The sequence below is a fragment of the Haemaphysalis longicornis genome, unplaced genomic scaffold, assembly GCF_048455015.1.
Source record: "Haemaphysalis longicornis isolate Haplotype H1 unplaced genomic scaffold, Haemaphysalis longicornis Haplotype H1 scaffold_1, whole genome shotgun sequence".
Taxonomy (NCBI): Eukaryota; Metazoa; Arthropoda; class Arachnida; order Ixodida; family Ixodidae; genus Haemaphysalis; species Haemaphysalis longicornis.
Genome location: NW_027526203.1, coordinates 106663925 through 106685859, shown reverse-complemented (window position 1 = coordinate 106685859; position 21935 = coordinate 106663925). Strand labels below are relative to the sequence as shown.

The following is a 21935-nucleotide window of genomic DNA, read 5'->3' as shown; positions in this document are numbered from 1 at the left end:
CTACTTCGTTTCCGGACTATGGGAAACCCTTTCTGGGCCAATACAGACGGAAACATGCCCTCTCAAGCCATTACCAACACAACAAAGATAAAGGAAAAAGACTGCCTAAAAACGGCCTGTCTTCAAGTGAATGACACCTGTGCAATTCACGGTAAACACCAAAACCAGCCAATGGCAAGATTCTTTTCCCCGTAATGTGTGGCACTACCACAGCCCAAAGTTCTTGTAGCTGTCTGTGCTCATGCACGGTCGTCGAAACGATGTAAAAGGCATTGGTGTCTTCTTAACAGGGGCAAAAATGTGATAAGATGAGATTTAAAAAAATTAAAGCAGTTTCAGTCAACGTGCAAGCTGTCGGAAGTGCCGAGCAGTGATTCGCCAGAGGGGCTGTGGGGTCGTTATCCGCCCACTGCTACCACCCCTCGTGCTCTTCCCCTCCCTGTCTCACTTCTCTCTCGATGAATTGAACGGAGGTTTTGTCCAATGCAATTCAAATTTCCCACCTTTGCAATGCTCGCACGCCCTCCGCCTGGAACATTACGAGCAGGCGTTCTGTTCTTTTCGTGCTTGCTTTCATCTCGCACATGCCAGAGCCTTACTGCGCAGTTTTGGACGTGTTTTTTCACTTACTATCGTAAAAACCAACTGAACGAGCGTTCCTAACTAAATGGACGTGGGGGCTGCCGGTTAATTACATATATATGTTGCCTCAAATATACCTGCAGTTTTCTTTGCGCTAAATAATGGGGACGTATGACAAGTGCCAGCGGTTCAGGAGTTTCAAATGGTTATGACTATATAAACCGCTTGTTCAAATATGCTGTTAACTCTTGGCCTGAAGGCTGACTAGAGGGACAAGCGGGTATATTTTCAAGGCCTCCGCTTGGGTGCGTGACGCCATGTGGCCCTGTTTGGGTGTGTGATGCCGCGTGATACCGTGACAGCGGACGAGCTACGACGTCAGGGTGGACCCTTAAAGTGCTCTGCACTTACAACAAGCAACAAGGGATGGGGGGGTTGGAGGGGGGGGGGGGGGGGGGGGGGGGCAGTTGCCTTTTATAAATTCCCCTGGGATGGCCGCTGACATGCTGGCAAGACCAGATGAGAAATGCTGCACATGTACATGAAACCTGCACAACCAGCTATTTTGCGCAAAAGAGCGTTCGAGGCACTGAGGTAATTTTCTACATGTCTGTGCCTACTCAAGCAGTGGGTACATCTGTAGGAAACAAAATACAACGTTGAGCAAGATTCCACCCGGAATACGGTTATGAAATCTACACACCATGGCACTGCAACTACTGCTTGGTAGTGCGCCTGACCGTTTTACCAACGGAGAGCAATGCATGCGTCACAGGGCACCAAGGCTTTAGCACTTGGCCCAGGCCAGTGGCCAGCCAGATATTGACAGGTGCACTGTTCAAAACTAAATGCCACTGGAAAGTGTGTTTCCCATCTTTTCTTCTGGCACGAGAGCCCTGGCCGTGCCATTCATGAAGAACCCGCCTTATGTATGCAGCCAACCCGAGGGAAAGGATGCCAAGCCAGAAGAAAGTGGAGGGCGCACCTTTCTTGCTGGCAGAAATGTTCCTGGTGCACTGCACTGTGCCACCTCATTCGATTGTCGCACTCCTTGGTAAAACCCCTGTTGAGCTGGTTTGATACCGTTTGGTTGGTGCCGGAAATGGTATGGGTTTTAGTGCAAGAGCACTAGATCTGTCACTTGCGAAGTACTCAAACAAAGTCCTGCGATGCTGCAGTTGCAGCCGTGGGTGACTTCCTGTGCGCATGTGGAAATTGCACTTATGTGCTTAACCAAGAACAACCATGCGGTGCTCCCCTGTTGGAGTGAAACCTCCTGCATTCGCCACATGAAACCGGGCAATTTCTGTTTAAATTTTTTTAGAAGTGAAGAATACCTGCATAAGGCAGCAGCACAGTCAAGTGAAGGAAAGCGTCAACCTGAGTGAACATAACTGAATGTGCAGAAAAAGCTGACATTCTCCCTTCGACCGGAGTGCTACTTCCCTCCGTAATCCGAGAGAGCTGAAGGCAGCTGAAAACTATCCTGTGAATCAGAAATGTTATAAATAAGCAATGAAGAGCAGAGGACCTTACTGAGGTAAAGCCAAAAGTTTTTCCTCACTACATGCACTAAGTTATACAATCAAGCTTTGGCAGAGTTTCAACACTGTGCAGGGATGGCCACAGGGGAAAAGGCCAAGCTGTGGAGTGGAGGGGGCTCACCCAATGAGCGCAGCAAGCCCTTGCGCTTCTTGAGCATTTGGTCGAGCACTTCGCGCAGGGTGGCGTCCGCGCTGGGGATCTGCACCTTGGTGAAGCCGTCCTTGGTGTGGCTAGCATGGAAAAGGGGCAGAGGCTGTGTCAGGCGGCGGCACTGGACGCCCTCGTCCCGACAGAAACCCCCTGTCCTGTGCGAGACATAACTGGGCTGACTGACTGGCTGTGGCGTTTGGTGTGCCGAAGGGGCACCTGGGCTCCGGACTAACTTTGACCACCCGAGGATCTCTCTGATGTGCGCTGAAATATTGACACACGGGAGCTTTCGCTTTCCGCCTCCATCAGAAAGTATGAGATACACAGTTCCTACATGACCCTCACAAAAATGGCCACTTCACCGTGCCGGCTGGCAGTGCAAGCTACATTTTTACCCACATTTCGCGCCCGCCACTGTTTCCTAGTGCAAAAACATTTCCCATCTCGCCATATGGCTCGATGCACAGGGCACTCCTGTTGCTGTGCCACCTTTACACACAAAATGCAGGTAATTTTCTACAGGAACTCCCTTCAAAATGGGACACATTCTTCTTGGGTGTGTTTGAACAGAAATTCCCCACAGTGCTGAACCTGTTGCTTCAAGCATTTGACGGGCCACTGTACATGCACTCTGTGTTTAAGCTAATTCATCATCTTCTCCTTGGCATGACACCAATGCCACGTTCAAGTTGTTTTCAACAACCACAAGGAGAAGTCAACCTCTGACAATGCTGCAAAGGCGAGCTAGCATGTTTGGCTGGATGAGTACCGTATTTACTCGCATAATCCTCGCACTTTTTTTTTCGGAAAAGTCAATGCAAAGTTAGGGATGCGAGAATTATGCGGGGAAAAAAAAAAAAAAAAAAAAAATCCGGTGCACAGTGTTGCCAATTTGCCTTATGCCAATTCCGCTAAATGTAGCGGTCGTTTTTGTATAGGTAAGCTTAGTGTTGCCAACAGCAGCTATTTCTTTTTATTTTATTATTTACAACGTAAACAGTCTCCCGTCGATCAGCGATCATGAAATTGCCGCCTTTGCTTTCTGGCGCGCGCCCTATCTCGTCGTCGTATGTGCGTGCCCTACTCCAGTAACGCACGTTGAAGTCGGTGACGCGGAAGTGCCTGCCTGCGACACGGTTGCCATGTTCGATCGCGTACTCTTCCGCTTTCAATTTGAAAGCGGCAGTGTAGCTGGCGTTCCTCCCCATGGCGAAGCGGCACCAAGCACAAAACAATTAGATCAAAAAGTTCTCAAAACGGCAGCGAGCTATCCACCACTGACGCGAGTGACTCACTGACTGCTGCCGCTCAACGGCGGGACCACGACGGCGACACGACGACACGACAGCGGGCTGCACGCGAAACATGCGCGAAACCGGCTCAAGGACAGTGTGAGTAGCGTGTTAGGGCGCCTGTTAGGGAGTAGCCATGCAGGTTGTTAGGGCGCCTGGATGGCGTTGGATACACAGTGCTCTCCGCCGAACAGAGAGGCGGCGGGGGACGGCGCGCGTTGGAGAGCGCGTGCACCATGCGGGTTTCGCGAGCAGGCAACTTTCGCCGCTGCAAAGTTGGGGGTGCGAGGATTATGCGAGGAACCAAAAAATTCAAGTTTTGGTGGCTCACATTAGGGGTGCGAGGATTACGCGAGTGCGAGGATTACGCGAGTAAATACGGTACTAGGACTACAGCTAAACCTCGTCATATGGGCTATAACAAAATAATGGCTATAACGAGCAAATCGCAATTCCCCTTGAAAGTCCCCACAGAAACCGTTACTTAAAGTCTCGTGTTGACTAGGTAAATTTGCCTGTTGCAGGACATAACAAACAAATTTCATTGTAAAATAAAATTTTGAGACAATTTCACGGCAGCGCACAACGCGGATTTGAGACAGAGCGCAAGGTGACAACTGCATTTTTCGCAGTTCGAAACTCCCACCATGCACCCTCGCGCAACACGCGCAAAGCCGGACGATGCGCCATGCGTCCGCTGCGCCCGCGAAGCCGTTCCCACCTTCCTCTCACTGTGCCCGGCACACTGCCAATGCACGCGGCATGCACGGCCACGGGAGCCACATGGCTGAAGCTGTGTGAGTGTTTCTTTCTTCCACTGCTTCGGCCTGACCTTCTATCATGCCGCACGAATGCACCGGGCCGGAAGCGAAAGATGCTGGAATGTGAAGGCGGCTATGACAAAAGGTTGAGCAAGCCATCCTTTGCATCAGAAAGATGCATCTACGTCCAATTATGAACTTCTTTGCAGCTAAGCCTGTTTGGCATACGAATTATGTATTTTGAACTGCAATAAAGCAGGTGCGCTAATGTAATGCCCTTATTTTTTGTTGTGTACTGCCATGCGGCAATTTCGCCCGCTACTTGTTTTGGGCAAGTACAGCGCCCCATATTTGCATAAATGCCCACTACGGCTATAACGAACTGGTTATAACAAGCAAATCACGGTGCCCCTTCAGTTTTGTTGCAACGAGGCTTAACTATACATCTATACTAGTAAACACTTACATTAGTTTTTTTGGTTCAAAGGACGTCAGCCCTATTAGCTGTGTTTGCATGAATGCGATAGTACAGCACATCGTATTGGCTTTCTGAAGCACTGCATCTGCGTCAAGGGACTCGTGCACTAGGAAGATGGTGCCCACAAATGTGGCAATTATATGGCAAATTAGGCTGACGGGTGCATTGCATTAGCAATTCGTTGCCGCGGGTGCGCCGAGTGGGAGGCAGGCAAAACAAGTGGTTTGGCGGGCAAAACACCGGTGCTTCACTGTCCTGGAGCAACAGCTGGTGCACTGCGTGCAAACACTGGTGCGTGGCAGTGCCCAGGTGCACTAGGAAATGCGATGAAGCACCTATGTAGATATTGTCCTATACTCGGTGACAACTTAAAAACGGCACCGGAAGTTGCCGCTGTGCCTTATCACCGTAGCCGGACGTTTCTCCGCGCGGCGCAAGTAGGGCGTTACTGGGAATATTTTGAACATGGCGTGAGCCGTTCCCGTGATTTTCTGGACTTAATATGCTTATAAATGACTCCAGTGACGACAAACGAACTGCGTGAGACAAGGCAGACCATATCACGCATTCATAGCAAACCCCTTTCAAAACGCGCGCGCACTGACGTCACGGGTCCGGCGCTTTGGAGTGATACACTACATGAGGTGGTGCCGTTCTTGAGTTGTAACCGAGTATAGTTTCTATGTTTGTGACACCACACAGCATCTGTTTCGACCAAGTCACCGAGGTGTCACCACAATGTTAGCACACAGAAACGGCAGCACCCAGAGTAACCACCCAAAAGTTATTTGAAAAACAGGAGTAACCTTTCGCCATTAATTTCAATATTTACTACCAAAAAAAGGGCTGCAGTGTAAAATAAGACTCATCTGGCAAAGTGGAAATTTGCTGAAGAAATTAAGGCAAAGAATGTTGCACAAAGATGGCAAGTTGGCTAGTTGGTACGTATTCCTACTGGGGGAAAAAAAAAGAAGAAAGAAAGAGAACAAAACAGCGCACGAAAGACTGGGACAACAAAGGAGAGAAACACAGTGCTGCATTTGTGTTTGTCTCCATTCATATCCCAGTGTTTTGTGCGCTGCCTGTTTCCAGTATAACAGTTGTGCGAGAAGATCATTTGGCCATTAATGGGGCACTGTAGGCTGAAAAACTTTTCGTTTTAACAAAGGATGACTCGTTTCGCAGCTCTCTCGGCTTTTCTCAGCTTTTGTCCGGCACCAACGACCTCTTGTTTGCCAATAAATAATTAATTATAGCTTGTGTTTCCATTCCACTTGTTTATGAGGTTTCCGAGCATGGCACAAAGTGCCCAGAGCGAGCTGAGCGCAACTTTACTCGATCGCTGTCATCTTCCCAAAAGCTTGTTCTCATTGGTTTTCACTTTCACTGTGCCAAATCAGAAAGGGTCTTTTTGAAGTCATCTTGGTGTGGAGGCGCACAGCGAAATTGGCCACCCAGCCACTGCTCTTAATTGGCTAGGCATGCTGCAGCCAGCAAAGATTCCCCACAAATGCCTAAGAGGTGCTGCTTTCTAACAGCAGGTGTTGAAAATACGTGCACCATTGATCAAAGTTAGTGGCCATCTCGTTTCAAGTGTATCGGGTTAATGTTATCTGTTATCTCATTTATGCATATAGGCACTAGTGGTCAGCAGGTATGGTCGGCCCTCATGTTCACTTGCATGCATGCATCTTTTGACTGCACTTGCATGCAAGGCGAAACATTTCAACAAAATCGAAACTGAAACATCGCCTGGGCTGAGGAACCATGTTTTTTAATGTTTATTAGATGAAGTTTGTCTTTTAAAAAGCACATGACCAGTAAATGTTCTTGCATACATTTATTTTAAACTTGCATGTCCATGCCTGACTGTCTGTTTCAGAAGAGAGCTTCGACAAGATCCACCAATCCCGTTTCCCCATCTGCGATTTGTGATGTCACAATGTGCAGTGCGGAAAAATGTATGGTGTGCGGACCCCTTTTTCCCACTTGCGGCATTTTCTGGGCCAATAAGCAGCTGCTGGTGCGGGAGCGATTTGCACAGTCTGCGCTCATTACAGCGGATCCGGACTTCCGGCTAAACCAGACCGTTTCTGCTGGTTTGTTTGGTCCCCATGCCTTTTCAGTGGAATCGACCCCGCTCATAGCAGTACAGTGGCTAGAATAGGAAAGTGTGACGACCGTGGCCACTCCCACGTGATGCTCTTGGAGGAAATTCCGCTGTCACACGCTTACACGTTCGCTGCAACGGCGGCGGACAGCCCCAGTGCGGTGCTAATATGGAGTATGAATGTATTCGTGCACCGCACGACATCCAGAAGGGCTCTTTGAAAGCAATTCTTCATGCTCAAACAAATTGAGATACAATCAATGTCGTAACCCCTTAAGAACTAATACAATCGAAGTTTACGACCGATTGGGCGCGCTTTGACAGCCTAATCTAGCTGGCTGGCTCTGACACTTATGAAACGCAAATCAGAAAATTTTTGACTGGTAACTGGTAAACATACATTTTATTTTCGACATGCCCGTTACGAACAAACAAAAACTACTCACTTTTGGTGAATTGCTCATAATTCGTACAAAATTACAAAGGCTCTAGGCCAACAACTTTCTTTGCTCAATGGACCTTGCCTTCAGCTGCTAGTTTTTTTTTTCGCGTGAGCACATTCAAGCATAGTATTTTGTCAAATTGTCTCGAAAACGTTTTCAGCCTTCGATTTTCCTGTTACGTGAGGCAACTGAGCTTTAAGTGCTTCTTCCTTTCATGAAAAGGCATATGCTTTCTCCTTTTTCAATGCCTTTGCACAAAGGCGCACCTAGGTGGCCAAAAAGCTTTTGATAGTTACGGACGGGAAGTGTGGCAGACGTCTGTAGTTAGTCAGATGCTTCGTAAATGCTTCCAGTGTCTTGAGGGGTGCGTGTACGGGCTTCATCTTTATCCTACACAGTGGGGCACACGCTGTAAGCCACAGTGAAGGGCAAAACACTGCAGCGTGTTCTTTCCTCCTGCTGCCAAAGGTAGGGTCAAGTTCTCAACAGAAAATGAGCACGGGGGCACTTTAAACTCCACACCAGCAGGGGACTCACCATCCTTAGCATTTTTATTGGTGCACGGGCATCTTCAATGTGCCGGGAGATGAACCTTTGGTCGCACACAGCGGAGTTTTCCTTGAGCTGCTTCTCAGTACGAGGTATTCCCCGTCGCCACAGCGCCAACACTGACGCCTGTCCTTCAGAATGCCAAACAACGACAGTTTCTTTTTGCAGGACTTGTACCCCGCAGAGAAGTCGGGCACAAAGCAGTGGCTCTGCTTTTGCGGCACTAATGCGCCTTTAGACTTGCTACAGCACAGGAAACAGTGCTACTTCTCTCTGGTCAAAGCGGCAATCACATTGCAGATGATCCCACGCGCGCCTCGGCGGGCGACGTGTAAACGATCGCACGCGCCCCCTCACAAATCCCTATCGACGACTTCAAAGCGCCTCGCAGGCGCTGCATGCCACTAATCACACTTTCCTATTCTAGCCACTGTAATAACAGACCCAGCTACAGCAAACTATCAGCTACAACAGACCAACTTTCGGGAGAAAATTTTTTTGACTGAATGTTAACACCGGACTTTCGTGGTGCTGGCTAGGAAACTGGAGCATGGCGTGTGCAGGGGTGAGACAGCCCAAACAGATTTGGGAGCAGTTTTTGGAGCAGCAAAATTTCGATTTTGGAGCAGAAGAATCTTGATTTGGAGCAGTTAGGGACATTTAATACATCGTCTTGTGAACTTAAAAAATCATTATTTCAGCAATTTGCAGGGTCAAGTGCACATTTCAATCAGTTTTGAATACACAGAACACTCAAACAGCCTTACCTGAAAGAGTTTTTAATTTAAGAGTATCACAAAGTACTAACTGCACTACCTTTTTCCTAACTGGTGATATTGTGTTGCGCCTGCACGCAACACTGACAACAAAACTGCCGTTAACATTAGAGAGTTTTAGCAGTCCGTCTGTTCTGTTGGTTACTTTGCTACCGGGTTGACCGGACCGGTCTGCGCCTGCGCGCGCGGAAGGGCGAGGAGGCACGGGCAACTAATCCCCCTACGGCTACGAATGCCCAAGTGCCCAGACGAGTCCCGGTGAGCACGGTAACTACGTACACGACGGAACAGACGGACTGCTAAAACTGTTATCAAATTTAAGGGCTCCACAATTGTGGCGTTTTTTTTTTTGCTGTTTTAATGCTAAAATTATTATTTTTGTAATCCCAGGCTGTGTTGTACGAACGACTGTAGTCACGGCAACAGTTGAGCAGCTTCGAGCTAACGGTCGCATAGCCCAACCAGCCTACCCGTTTCAGTCCCCCGGGCGCAGGTTCACCCTATGGTCATTTGAGTAGCGTTAATGTTTAGCCACCTAGATTTTGGCATTAAATTTCACTTTGCATACATCAAGTGTTATAGTCGCGTTCTATGACAACCGTGTAGTCCTGCAGCTATTGGGCGCTGCCTGAACAGGTCGCGGCGCCGCAGCACAGCCCGCAACTTTCGTGTCGACCGTTCCATCCCCGAGGCTCGCGATCGCGCTTCGATGCACAGCAACACCTCAACATTTTACAACAGCACAACAAGCCAAAAAATTCACTTCACGATCACGATTATAGACGCGCGCACTGCGTTTCGCACTCAAGGACAAACCACGCCGAAGTCGGAGGCCCCACATTTCAATTAACTTTTTTTCGAGCCGCCCAACTTCCTGTAATCTGGTACCAATCTCAAACCATATCCTTGCGTTAACGTCACTGTTCAGAGCCACAACAGATAGAATGAATAGACTGGAACTCAGCTGATAGCGCAAAATAAACCAGGAAAAATATCGGCGATACGCACTGAGCGCGTTGGTAGCAGCCAGATCAGGCGGTGGCCATGTTTGTTGCCACAGCGATGCCTAATCGAGAAGGCCGTTTCTGCGAACCCGGACGGCAAGCGAATCGAGTTTTAGAAGCTATCGCTTGCTTCGTTTCAGTCTTTCTATTTGTGCCATTTCTGTGTTTGCGATTGACCGACGATAAAAGCAGTGACCGGGATGCGGGAGGCTTTTGTCCCCGCCAAAACTGACATGAGCATCAAAATCCGTGCCGTTGAGGCTTTTCTGGAGCAGTTTGGCGCAATTTTCGCCATTTTTGTGCTTTTGGAGCAGCTTGGCGCAGGAAAATGGAATTGTATCAGAAAGGCGCAATATGCGCAGCTGTCTTACCCCTGCGTGTGCCAAACCAAGCCAGTTCCGGTGGCTTCTTCTTCTTCTTTTTTTTTTTTGTGCGACCAGCAGCAGGGCAGTCGATTTTACTGTTGGATAGCTGATTTCAGTGCCTGCTTGTCTAAGCAGACGGTCCACTCGACTGTTAAAGGGGCCCTAAATGGGCTTCCGAAGATCGCCATTTCAATCGCGCAGTCGCTAGAGTACCCCTTCACGACAACGTATACCAAATATTACACCTCTGCGTAAAGCAGGGGCCGCACAAACACGAAAAAAAGATTTCACTTTCTCTCCTGGCTCACCAACCATACCTTGCCGCCACACTGCTGCGCTCCGACGCCGTTCTTTCTGGCTCGGATGCGCCTCTATGACACACGAGACACTGCCCAGTGCGGCGCCGCGAACGCGAACCACAGCGACAGCGCTCACCGTGCAACCGGAATCTGGTGGGCGGAGCATGCGTGTCGAGTGCTAAAAAAAAAGCGTGCGCAGTGCTTAGCGCAGCCAATGACTGCACGTACATCAAGGAGGGTGATGGATTGCCCTGCTTCTCTCGGTGGTCTTGCGCCGGGTCGATGACGTCGTGGCTTCCACAGTGCTTCGGAGGAGCTACTAGAGGAGGAGAGCCCTAGGGCTTATGGGTGGCCCCTTTGAATGAGCGATAACTCGGCTAATACTTAACGAATTTAAACAATTTTTGTGGGATGACGTTCCTTGGATAGTACTCCAGTGACTGCGCATGCAAAATCGCAATATTTGGCAGCCTATCTAGGGCCCCTATCTAGGCGCTTGTTCTAGATAGGCAGCCTATCTAGAACAAGGATGCCGCCACGAAACGCGACTCCAGTGAGATTGAAGAACAGCGCTTTTTACTGCGCTAAGTGGTACACCCGGAGGTCGACTCTGCCCTCATCAGTTTTTTTTATGTAATAAAGAACTCCGGTTCAATTTATTATCCCCACGCATGCATCGTTCCCATTCCGTTCGATGAAAATATTGAAGAAATGCCTCAAGCAGGGGTATGGTTCCCATCCACTGTATTCGATCTGCCGCTGGCCGCGTGGGGTCCAACTTTCAATTTCACAGCTGACCTTCATCAGATTATTTTGTGTCAGCTGTTAGATAATTCAAAATGCGGAAGCTGCCTTGGGGGAACGTCGGGCAGTGATCTAAATTGTTGACGAATGGTTTGAAAAGAGCCTGGCCAATTCTACTGGCCACGACTGATTTTTATAGCTGGTAAGTACTTGCATCTAGTTACACTGTTGCTTGATTAGTCTCTACGCACTCGACCGCATGCGCTAGGCCTTTTCCAAGTGCCGGAGGTAAGCTTTACAAACAGTGTCAGGCGATTCTTTTTCCCTGCGTCTACACTGTGCAGAGATGCTGCAGGTGTGTAGGAAAAACAGATTGTCTGTAGCATGTATATGCAGTACTGGTCAAGGTTCCCACTTTTGCACTCATACCCCCCCCAGCCCCCTCCATTCGGATACTGCATACTTCGGATACAGTGGACATTTTTTTCCAGATTAAGAGGGTCCGTTGCGGTGGGCGCACACTGTATTCGCACTCCCAAAACTCTAATCTGCCGATATGGGCCAGCTTGCTCTGACACTTGTGTGCAGTCAAGCACACACAGTGGAGCCACTCACAAGGTGAGGAGAGGCCCCATGGGGAAGTCCTCCCTCTCAACTTCGGCCAGGGCCAGGAAAGGAAACTCGAACTTGGTCACGGGCTCTCGGGGGTCCAGGGCGGGGAAGTCCTCGTCAATCTCTCCGCTCTCCTCCGCAATCCGCAAGCAGTACTGGGACACGCTCGGCCTGCACACGGGTACACACGGGCACAGGGCTCGGTCCAGACAGTGGCGCTGCTTCCACCCTCCGGGGTGGGACTGAACATAGTCCTCCCCGTCATCAGCTTCGCCTCGCTCGCTGTGCATCCCGTGACTGCGGGCATCCAATGTACCAGTCGTGGCGACCAATTCGTAGAACGTACCAATCAATCTGTATCCGCCTCCCACCGACACCAACAAATGAACCACACTGATACTACATCTGTCTGCTCGAATATCGAATTATTAACATGAAACATTCTTAAGCCGCTTGTCCAGCATTTTGTGAAACTGAAGCCAAAAAAAAAGCAAATCACACGACGAGCAGTGGTCAGTCAGTGTTCTTTAAAAATCGAACAGCAAGCAGCACCATAAACATTGGCATACGTACCATATATGCAACACCACTGGCAGTTTTTTCAATTTTTGATAGGGGTGTGCGAATATCAATTTTTCAATTTCGAAGCGAATTCGAATAATAAAAACAAAGTTCGAATCGAATCGAATATTTTTCGAATATTTTTCGAATACGAATACTTACTGTTTCGATTCCCGGCCGCGGCGGTCGCTTTTCTGATGGAGGCGAAAAGCAAAAACGCCCGTGTGTACGAGATTTCGGCGCACGTTAAAGATCCCCAGGTGGTCAAAATTAATCCGGAGCCCTCCACTACGGCGCGCCTCATCGCCTACGTTGCGTCGGCACGTTAAACCCTACAATCAATCAATCAATTTTTTGTAAAATTAATGTTTTCACCATCTAGAGACACAAAAACTGCAACTTTATTGCACAACAAATCACACAAAGTAAAATTAGGAATTACACAATACCATTGCACTCAACAGGTTAAGGTCTGCACTCGCTTAAATGTTAACATGGAGAAAGGTTAACTGCTCGACATGTTCGGGGAGCAGTGACAACCTCCTGCTCGTCACCACTTTACAGATACCGAAAACAGCCGCTCACTTGAGACATTAGTAGCTGGCATGCCCGAGCCCGTGCACATTGCCGCGCGCTGATACAGTAAAATCTTGATGATACTAATCTCGCGAGAGTGCGAAAAATATTCGTATCATCCGAAATTCGTATGAACCAACACAGACCAAAAAATTTAGCGCTGAAAAAAGTTTTCGTTTATTTCTTTTCCTACTTTCGCGAGAAGAAATTCGTGATTTTTTCTGCTTTTTTTAACCCCCGTGTCGCAAAGCAGTCCTTTCTGGAGCACGTAAAGCTTCGCGCTCGTCTCTTCACTCGCTGTGCCCAAGCTCGCTACACGCCGCAACAGCCAAGCGTGAACCGCATGGTGCGTTTTTGCACGCGATTCGCTCGCCTCGGCTCTGCGAGCGCTGTATTTTCACGCCCACATCGACGATTTCGCGCCCGCGGTAGCGCCTACCTCGGTCAGAAAATGACGCACGACGCGCGCGACAGAATGGAGGAGCCTGACTACTTGCGATGAGATCGAGACAGCCGGCTTGGCTCCGCCGGAGATGGTTAGGCTTAGCACCCCGGCAAATATTTTATGGGCGCTTTCACTAGCGGCGCGGATTATGTTTTATAGTACCGTTTTCGCATGCATTATCAGCTCATTTACCGCACAAGCAACTTCGTGTCTCCCTTGAGCCGCATTTTAAAGAGCAGTTAGAAGCAGTCGCTCGAGCGCCCGCGCCACTTTGCGGCTGGAGCCGACGCCATGTTGACGCCGCCGGCCGCGCCGCGCGCAGCGTGGGGGTGGTTTCGCGGCGGTGTCAGCGCGTTGGGCGTGCGCAGAGCGTTTTCGCGAGCAGGAAACAACAGCCCGGCCGTTTCTGGAGAAAGAGTGACAAACTGGGGAGCGAGAGCCGTCACTTGCTCGTTCGGCAGTCGGGTGCCTCGCCGGCTCGTTCGTATCTTCCGCCGGGCCGCGCAGGTCCGTTCGTAACAGCCGAAATTTTTCCCATTGCAAACGATGCAATTTCGCCGGGACTTTTCGGAAATTCGTATCATCCCGAAATTCGCACCCCCAGAATCGTATCATCGAGTCCACTGTAAATAAACACCGATACAGACACGCTCTGATTTTTTTTTTTTTTAATTTTGGGTTGTTCGAATATTTCGAACAATAAAAGTGTCGTTCGAATCGAATCGAATACCAAAAAATTCGAATCGAATATTCGAAGTTTCGAATATTCGCACACCCCTAATTTTTGAGCATTTACATTGATTCAAAATTGAAGAACCTTCTGCTGCATGTTTTTGCAGCAGAAGGTTCTTTTTTTTTTCATAGCTTAGCAAAAAGAGGTCTTAAAGAGAACGAGGTTCATGCCATCTCAGAATTCAAAATAGCAATTTTTCACCCATTTCACGGTTCACGTCAACTTTCTGTTTGTTCACACACAGTTTGTACAGGTGAAACTGTTGGCAACCCACCCTGTGGACATGCCAGTGTGTCACCACCGCCGACATCGGCAAATCAGCAGGCAGGATGGCACAAAGAAAAGTGGCACTTTTCGGATGCACTTAAAATGTGCACCAGTCAGCCAGCGGTGCAGGGAAGCACACAGCGCAGCCGTTCTACACCATGGAGGGAAGCAAAGGGCAGCCGACCTGAGCTTGGGCGAGCGGCCCTCGTTGGTGTACTGCCAGCAGACGAGCCCGATGAGGTCCTGGATGCGTGCCCCCGGCAGGGCCGACACCACAATGGGGAAGGCCCGCGACTCCACAGGGAGCATGCTCAGGAACACGCTGATCCGCCGGTGCACGGGCTCGCTCACCTGGGCACCGGCAGTGCAGGCAGGGATCACTCAACACTACCTCCTACGCCGCCAGCACTTCTCACCACAGGACAAGAAACATGCGGCATTACGTCGGACTGGAGCCTTTCCAAGAAGACACACCCGGCCAATGTGGCGGGAAAAGCTGTAGCCCCGAATAAAGGCCTATCAGGAGCCAACAGACATCATATACATTCTATATTACACTAAGCATAGCGAAATGGAAAAGACAGCACTTCTTACAAGTTACTACAAAAGCAATGCTTATCCCGATGAATTCAAGCGCAACAGAAGTGCCAATATCAAGAACTACTCCTTCAGCCTAATCTGGTAAGAAAAACCAGAAGAAAGAAAAAAAATTGCTGTACACAGCAACAACTTGGCTTACGCAGCACCTTCATACCTGTGTCCAATGATTAAATCCCACTTTACTGCAACAAAAAACTAAGATCTCTTTCATTCTACTGGAGCAAAAAACATCAACTGAGGCCAAGACAGTGAGGCACCAACCTGGGCCCTCACATACTTGAGTAGCCAATCAGTCTGGTGAAAGAATAGTCTAGTTAGCTCCATTGCAGGGAGAATGAAAAAAAAAAAAAAAAAAGTCCCTACGAAATTATGCATGATACTAGAGTGAAATTACTGACAGAGGTTGCAAACTCTAAATAGCAGAACAAGAAGAGGCCAAAATCATGAGTGAAATGAACAAACTCAAAAATTTACACAAGCCCAAGTGATCAAAGAGAAAAGCTCCTTTCCTTGTGCTCCACGTACACTGAACAGCCCCGGTTCCAGTCAACATTTTTCATGAAAGGGAGAAAGGCCATTGTAGGAGAGTGGCCTCAAAATGGGGCTAACTTTCTGCAGAGCCTTGATTTCCTTCTGGGAAATCAAGTTTAAACTCCAGAGATTTTAACTCTCTCATTACGGTGTCACTGGCCATCATCATCAGACACAGAGTTCTGGCGACTTCAAACCTCCTGCAAAAACCCAGAACGGCACCTCGCAGACAAGTACTACCATCTGGCGTATCCACTGGCAACTCCTCCACCAGCTTCAGTTTCGTTTGCTTACATGGCGCTTGTGGAGGCCACGGTGCGAGGGAAACTTGAACCCAAGATAGCTCCGAGTTGGCAAGACTGGCGTCCACTTCACGCGGCCCTCGCTTAGCAAAAGCTGCCAAACGTCGCAGGGACTTCGGCAGCTGCTGCTGCTGATTATTCTTATCCGTGGGATCTCCAGATTTTAGTTCCGATGAAGCGGATATTTGAGTACGACAAGGACACTTTTCGCCCCCTTTTTGCCAACACCAGCCGAAAAGGATGGAGAAGAGAAGGAACTGCAAGGTCTGCTATGAAATGCGAACATCTTCTGCTCCACTTGCAATGTTTACCTCTGCTTTCTGTTGTCGCAAGACTGCTTCGCTGAGTGGCACAGCCATCAAGTGCCACTAGATTGACGGTCCTTCAAAAGTCCAGAACATGGTGTACAGAATTGATGTACTTATATTGAATGATGGCTAAGAAACCTGGGAACAACTTGTATACTTCAGATTTCCTGAAATAATTTTCTGTCTTAGTACAGTTGACTATTTCTATTGTGCTTATACTTTTTTGTTCGTTTTTTTTGCCTATTTGACAACCAAATTCTGAATAATCCCACATCATTTCCTGGCCAATGTGGAACAATGGGAAATGAGGCTGGAAACAGAAACGCACTGGCCGCTGCTCTCTGCAACAATGGGGATGTGACGTCTCTCCATCAGGATTTAAAACCACTTGTTGGACGAGAAAAATAATCCAAAAAACTCTGAAAGCATTGGCAAGAACAACGGAATATAGAAGTAGAGAACAAGCTTCATTGAGTTAAACCTAAAATGAGTAGATACACAGCGGAAAATCTGGCCACTTTTCTTGGTCCCGCAGGAAGGACCAAAGCATGTAATGCTTCATAATCGAGGAATTTGCAGCCAGGTGTGGGACTCATTATTGAAGCATGTATATATTTTTGCAGAGTGACTAATGTTTGGCCTCTTTAGTTTCACTCCTCAAGCAAGTCAGCATGCCACACTTTTTTTAGGCTTAATCTGACCAGAAATAAAGTTTTTTCTCTCTCTTTTGATTTCTCGGCTAACCTGGCAATTTTCTCGTTTCCCTTCCCAGGCAGCCCACTGTGCTTTCTTTTTCTGCAACTTGGCCGCCGTTCTGCGAGGAGCAAAAGCACCACCGCAGTGGTGGTTCTGCCTGATCTGCACAGTAACCTTTCTTTCCTTCTTGTGAAAAAGACCTCCCCCCACCGTGACTGGGGCCTACTCCAATTGACATTGCCGGTCCCTAGAAAGGTTTGACCAGGGGCTTCCTTGATTGTCAGTTCCAGAACGTCTATGGACTGCCCAAGAAGCAATTTGGCCCTCCATTTTCCCACATGTTCCTACGAAACTTCTGGTGTGATGGCAGTCTGAGGCGACGGCCGTGGACAGCCCGGGCATGGTAAATCGAGGACGCCCAGGGCTTAGCCCCATGTTCGACGAGACGTGCTAGTGCACAGGGTGCACACAAAGAAGGCCTTACATGCTTAAAGAATATACGTTGGACAAATGCAGTTACCATCTTGCCATTGAGAACAGGACATGCACACAACCACATCTTCTCAACCGTACTTCGGGTGCGCACCGAACACACAACAGAAAGACGAAAACATTCCCCACACCAAGCGCACTCTTTGTCACACCAACCGTCATTTCCATTTAAAAGAGTTTTGGGCCACCCAGCTGAGGACAGGTATTGTAAAGGAAATTTCCTACTGCACGTATGCCATGCCTGTATCCCACCTCAGGTCACTTTACTTTGCCTCAGCTTTACTTAATCTCACCTCAGCCCTGCCTCTCATCAGTGAGGGCTCCCACTCACGTCCACAGGCCTCCACTGTTTGCCTGGGTGAAAGGCACATCCAGAGGCATCTTGATTGCGCTTATTTGCTCGGGTTGAATCGCTTGCAAATGTCCTTTATATTCCACCTGATGTCTTCAAATCACTGGCCCTTCACACTGGCGTCTCAATTAACCACACATTACCAAAATGCACCCCATGTGCGACTCTCAACACAAAACGCACTTTCATGTTGCCCTCTGCTCAACCCGCACAAATGAAACAAGCCTCGCATGAAACGAACGTGTCTCCTCTCCACTAAAACTGCAGCTTCCACAGATAGCAATCGAAGAAGCCACCTCGTTTTAGTACCGCAACACTTTAACCAATGAGCCACTGTGGCGGCCGCCGAATCATTTAGCCTCACTAATCTGCAGCCAGCTGTCAATGGTACAACAGCGCTGCACTTACACAGCCCCACATACAAGGTGTGCAGTCATTCAGCGGCACTATGTGCTCAGTCGTTGCTCAGCCAAACTTGCAGAATGCAGGCAGCACACTTCAAAGGTAGTGTTCTAGGAGGTGGGTAAGGAGTGGTTGAAACAAGCTCCAACTGCATCAATTATGGGCCAACACAACTGGATATACCGATGAATACAATAAATGCGAAGTCAAGTTCAAAGGTGATAGACTGGGCAATCACAGCGGTAGCAATCTAGGAAGTTCGATGCAAAAATGGGAGAACTGCGAGTGCCCGAATAAAAATTCCTGTTATAGACTAGGCTGTACAGCAATGCTTTTTGAGCGTGAGCATATGCAAGCGCGTCGTGATGCATGAGAGCACCAGGGGTCTGTGGTGCATAAAACTAGAGAACTACGAATTAAGTGAGGACAGCTGGAGATTTCCGACGTCTCTTTACCTCTCACAGATGTGGGGCTTTTTTTTTTTTTCTTTTTTCGCTACCACCAAAAACACAGCAGCCTTCTCAGCAAGTTATCAAAACAGAAACTTTGTCCTTCAGAGAGCAATACTACAGCCACTTTGGCGAGCGCAACTTTTGCCATGACATCCACTTCCCTAAAGGTCACATACCGCTGTGGTGTATCATCCTTTTAGGGCCTAAATACGCAGAAATTCGGCCACCGTGGCTAAGCTCAATGATCTGCAGACAGGAACACCGTGTGCTTGTTTTCAAGCAACCAGCGTGCTGTAAGTGCAAAAATTCCAAGGGCGTGGCCTAAGAGAATGCCCAAATTCCGCCAAGACCAGCGTCGTCGCTCAAACCAGTGGCACTGTGGCTGAGGCACACGGGGGGACAAATGGAGAGTGAAGGGAGGGTATTCACCTTGCCATCGAAGCGTGTGTACTCATTGAAGGGATTGTTAGGCGCCACCGGAAATGCTTCCAGCTGCCGTGCCAGCGCTGAACTTCTGTGGGTGGCTTCCCCGTCAGCAGGGGAAGCCCACTTGCTGGAGTGACTGGCAGTTGCACCCGTTTCCTTTCGCGGGAAGTATGTGTCCACTTCGGAAGCTGGGCCAAGAGGTTTGGTTTCGCTTTAGCAACAGCGAACAGAACAGCAGCGATACGTCACAACGATTACGATGACCCCAACAGCAATAATAAAACAACAAAACATGCCGTTGCCAGCAGCAGCATTTTACAGGAAGTGACAGAGCAAGCCTCGAACCCTGCTTGTCATTATCCCTGGCTACACACGCGTGCAGATAAATACCATCAGCACCTAGAGCAATGAAAAGAGGAACAAAGAAGATAAACGCCAATGCACAATTCTCAGAAATACAGCAGCTAAGTGCTGCTCCAAACTCTTAACATTTTTAGGTGTCAATTTTATGCAAAGCAGGACATGAAAACTGGAAAAGGATAAGGCCACTGAAGAACCACTAAAGAAAAGAATCGGTTCAGGAAGAAATGTGTGTGGGTGAGAATAGTGAGCAGTATCGTGGATTAGCTTGGGCGTCTGGAGAAATGGCACATGGGAAGGAAGAGGCAACGCTGAGTAACACAGCTGCTCTTCTCAGCCAATTTTGTGGGCTGCCCAACTGTCCCCATAAGGTCTTAAGAATCGGTTGTCAGCTCTGTTGGCGAGAGTGTAGGTGCTGTTTCACAATAAGAAATGTGGATGCCACTGTGTCCGTCAGTCGAGCCATTTGCAAGGGTGAGCGTGCAAACTACCATTCCTTCTCAGTGCACATACACATCAATCAGCGGCAAAAGTGGGAGGCTATTAGTGCTAAATTTGTGGTTTCCATGGCAGAAAATTATGCGGCAGTTTCTATGCCTTCCATTATCTGACAAAACACAGCTTCCTCAACAGGCGTAGTGTGGTGCTTTTTTATGTCACAAAAAAGAATAGGAGAGAAGTGGGTGAAAGAAATGTCACCTGTAATTATTTATTTTTAAGTAAACAAAGCATCATTTATCATTGGGGAAAAAAAAAAATCAGTGCCGAAAGGTGTGATCTTTCAGTTCAAGCAAGAAGTCGTTTGGCCTTTAGTGCCCCTTGAAAAAAACACACTCAGCAAATTGTGTCCTCTCTTGCCACCTGACATTTTACAGAATGGACACAGATCACAGCTAAGCATAGAGACGGAGGTCCTTCCGTTGGTGCTGACCGATGAGGTACAGACTGTGGCAGGTGCACTAGGGCCCCCAGATGCTCAGTTGAACAAGATGCATACGAGGGTACCTATTCCCAGGCCACAACAGCGAAGCCCCCCACCCCCAAAGAAGAAAAAAGTGTGTGTGTGGGGGTTGCGGTGGGGCTAACGGCCGAAACTTCACCTAGGCTACGAGTTGCCCTCTAGTGATGAGCTGTGGATCCCCATTTGTGGTGTGCAGTGAAATCCTGCACACAGCATTGTTTTTGCACTTTGCATCCCCAAGGAATGCCGCCACCATAAAGTGAACCCCTGTGTGCAGAGGTTGGTCAGGTGTGCACTGCCCCTGGTAATACAACTGGCCCGACCGAGACACTCCCAGGTGTGCTGCAAAGAATGTTTCATCTCAAGAACAGAGAGAGAAAAAGACTATTTCCGGTCAGACTAAGACCTACTGTAGTCTTCCACCAGAAGAAAACAGGCGCTGCTGTTTGTCATGCACTGTTTGGCACACTTCTGAAAAAGTTTTATTCACCTACAGTGTTACGGTTCAGCTCGCCGCTATTCTTTTCGCACGTACTGCTAGCTTCATGCAGTGCTTCAGTGCTTTGTGGCAGAGCCTACCAGGACGTGTGCCTGGTGCGTGGATGCCTCCTTGGCGAGGAGGCACTCAAGCTGTTGCAGCGACAGCCAACAGTTCAAGTTGAAACTTGTCCTGGCGGGTTGGGCGCCCCAGCCAAGACCCCCCCCTCTCCCTCTCCCCCCCCCCCCTCTCTCTCTCTCTCTCCCTCTCCCTCTCTCAGACTCAATGAGTGCCACTACTGCCCGCCCTCATGAACTCAGAAAGAAGGATGTGTGTGTCTGTACTATTTGCGTGCCGTGCGCACAAAAGCACAGGGAAAGGCGCGCAGCTGTTGCAGCTATTGTGCATAAAACCACACTCTCAACAGATAGAACGGGTAGTTCGCATTAGTTTTGCAGCAGCGAATACATGCTGTCACTCTGCTCAAGTCCTGCACTGTAACCTCGCCCGGAAGGGCATTGTTCCTGCATTGCTTTGGCCCATCTCTCGCCATGCAGTAAACCAATCAGTTAAGTTTGCCTTCGGCTTCTTGTCGTCATCTCCAAGGCAGCAACCTTTGCTGGCCGCTCGCTACCACATGATGACGGAGGCGACGGAGCCTGGTTCGGGGACGCCTTCCCGAATGTAACCTACAGCTGCGCTAGCTCCGGACAGATTTCTATATATCAACGAAAAATTTGCCCATGCTTTTGACCACTGGGCATCACCAATGCTCTGCATTAAAAGTTCCTGTGCTGTCAGGAAGTGATAACCAGGTCCAATTGACTGACCACTACATTTCGGATAAAATTTTTCTAATAAAGGTTACCTCAGAGCACTCCACAAGCTGTGGGTCGTGGAGTGCTCCGAGTTTAGTCCATGCCAAGGGCTGTCAGTAGCAGCGACATTGAGGTGCTTCCTCCACCCTGTGCCCAAGATCTTCAGCTCATGCCAGGATGCATGCTTAATGCAACCAAAAGAGCAGAAAAGCTGGATTCAGGCTGTTGCAGATAATGTTTATTTCCTAAGCTACAACACAACTACAACAAACGGCTTAATTTTGGTGAGAACCTAAATTTCACGCGTTTTGCGAGCCGCATTAAAAGCGAGAAGAAGGACGTCTCTTGAATTGCTTTTTATAAATATAAACAAAAATATAGGCCTTTTAAAACTTGCTCTTGAAGCCCTTAGCAAGATCATCGGTATAGTTTAGAACCAAGGTAAGTCGAGTCGGAAATGCTAGA

General features: G+C 48.7%; 1 protein-coding gene across 18 annotated transcripts in view; it reads right to left on the bottom strand.

Annotated features, from left to right (window-relative positions):
• The window catches only part of Sin1 (SAPK-interacting protein 1), a 132203-nt gene that overhangs the window by 34947 nt on the left and 75321 nt on the right, over nt 1-21935 (bottom strand). For all 18 annotated transcript variants that reach the window (XM_077706790.1, XM_077706863.1, XM_077706886.1 and 15 more), the window contains 4 exons: nt 18857-19041; nt 14477-14643; nt 11714-11881; nt 2248-2357 (listed from right to left, as the gene is read on the bottom strand). In XM_077706790.1, the coding sequence (XP_077562916.1) occupies nt 2248-2357; nt 11714-11881; nt 14477-14643; nt 18857-19041 (630 nt within the window). The remainder of the gene's footprint in view (nt 1-2247; nt 2358-11713; nt 11882-14476; nt 14644-18856; nt 19042-21935) is intronic.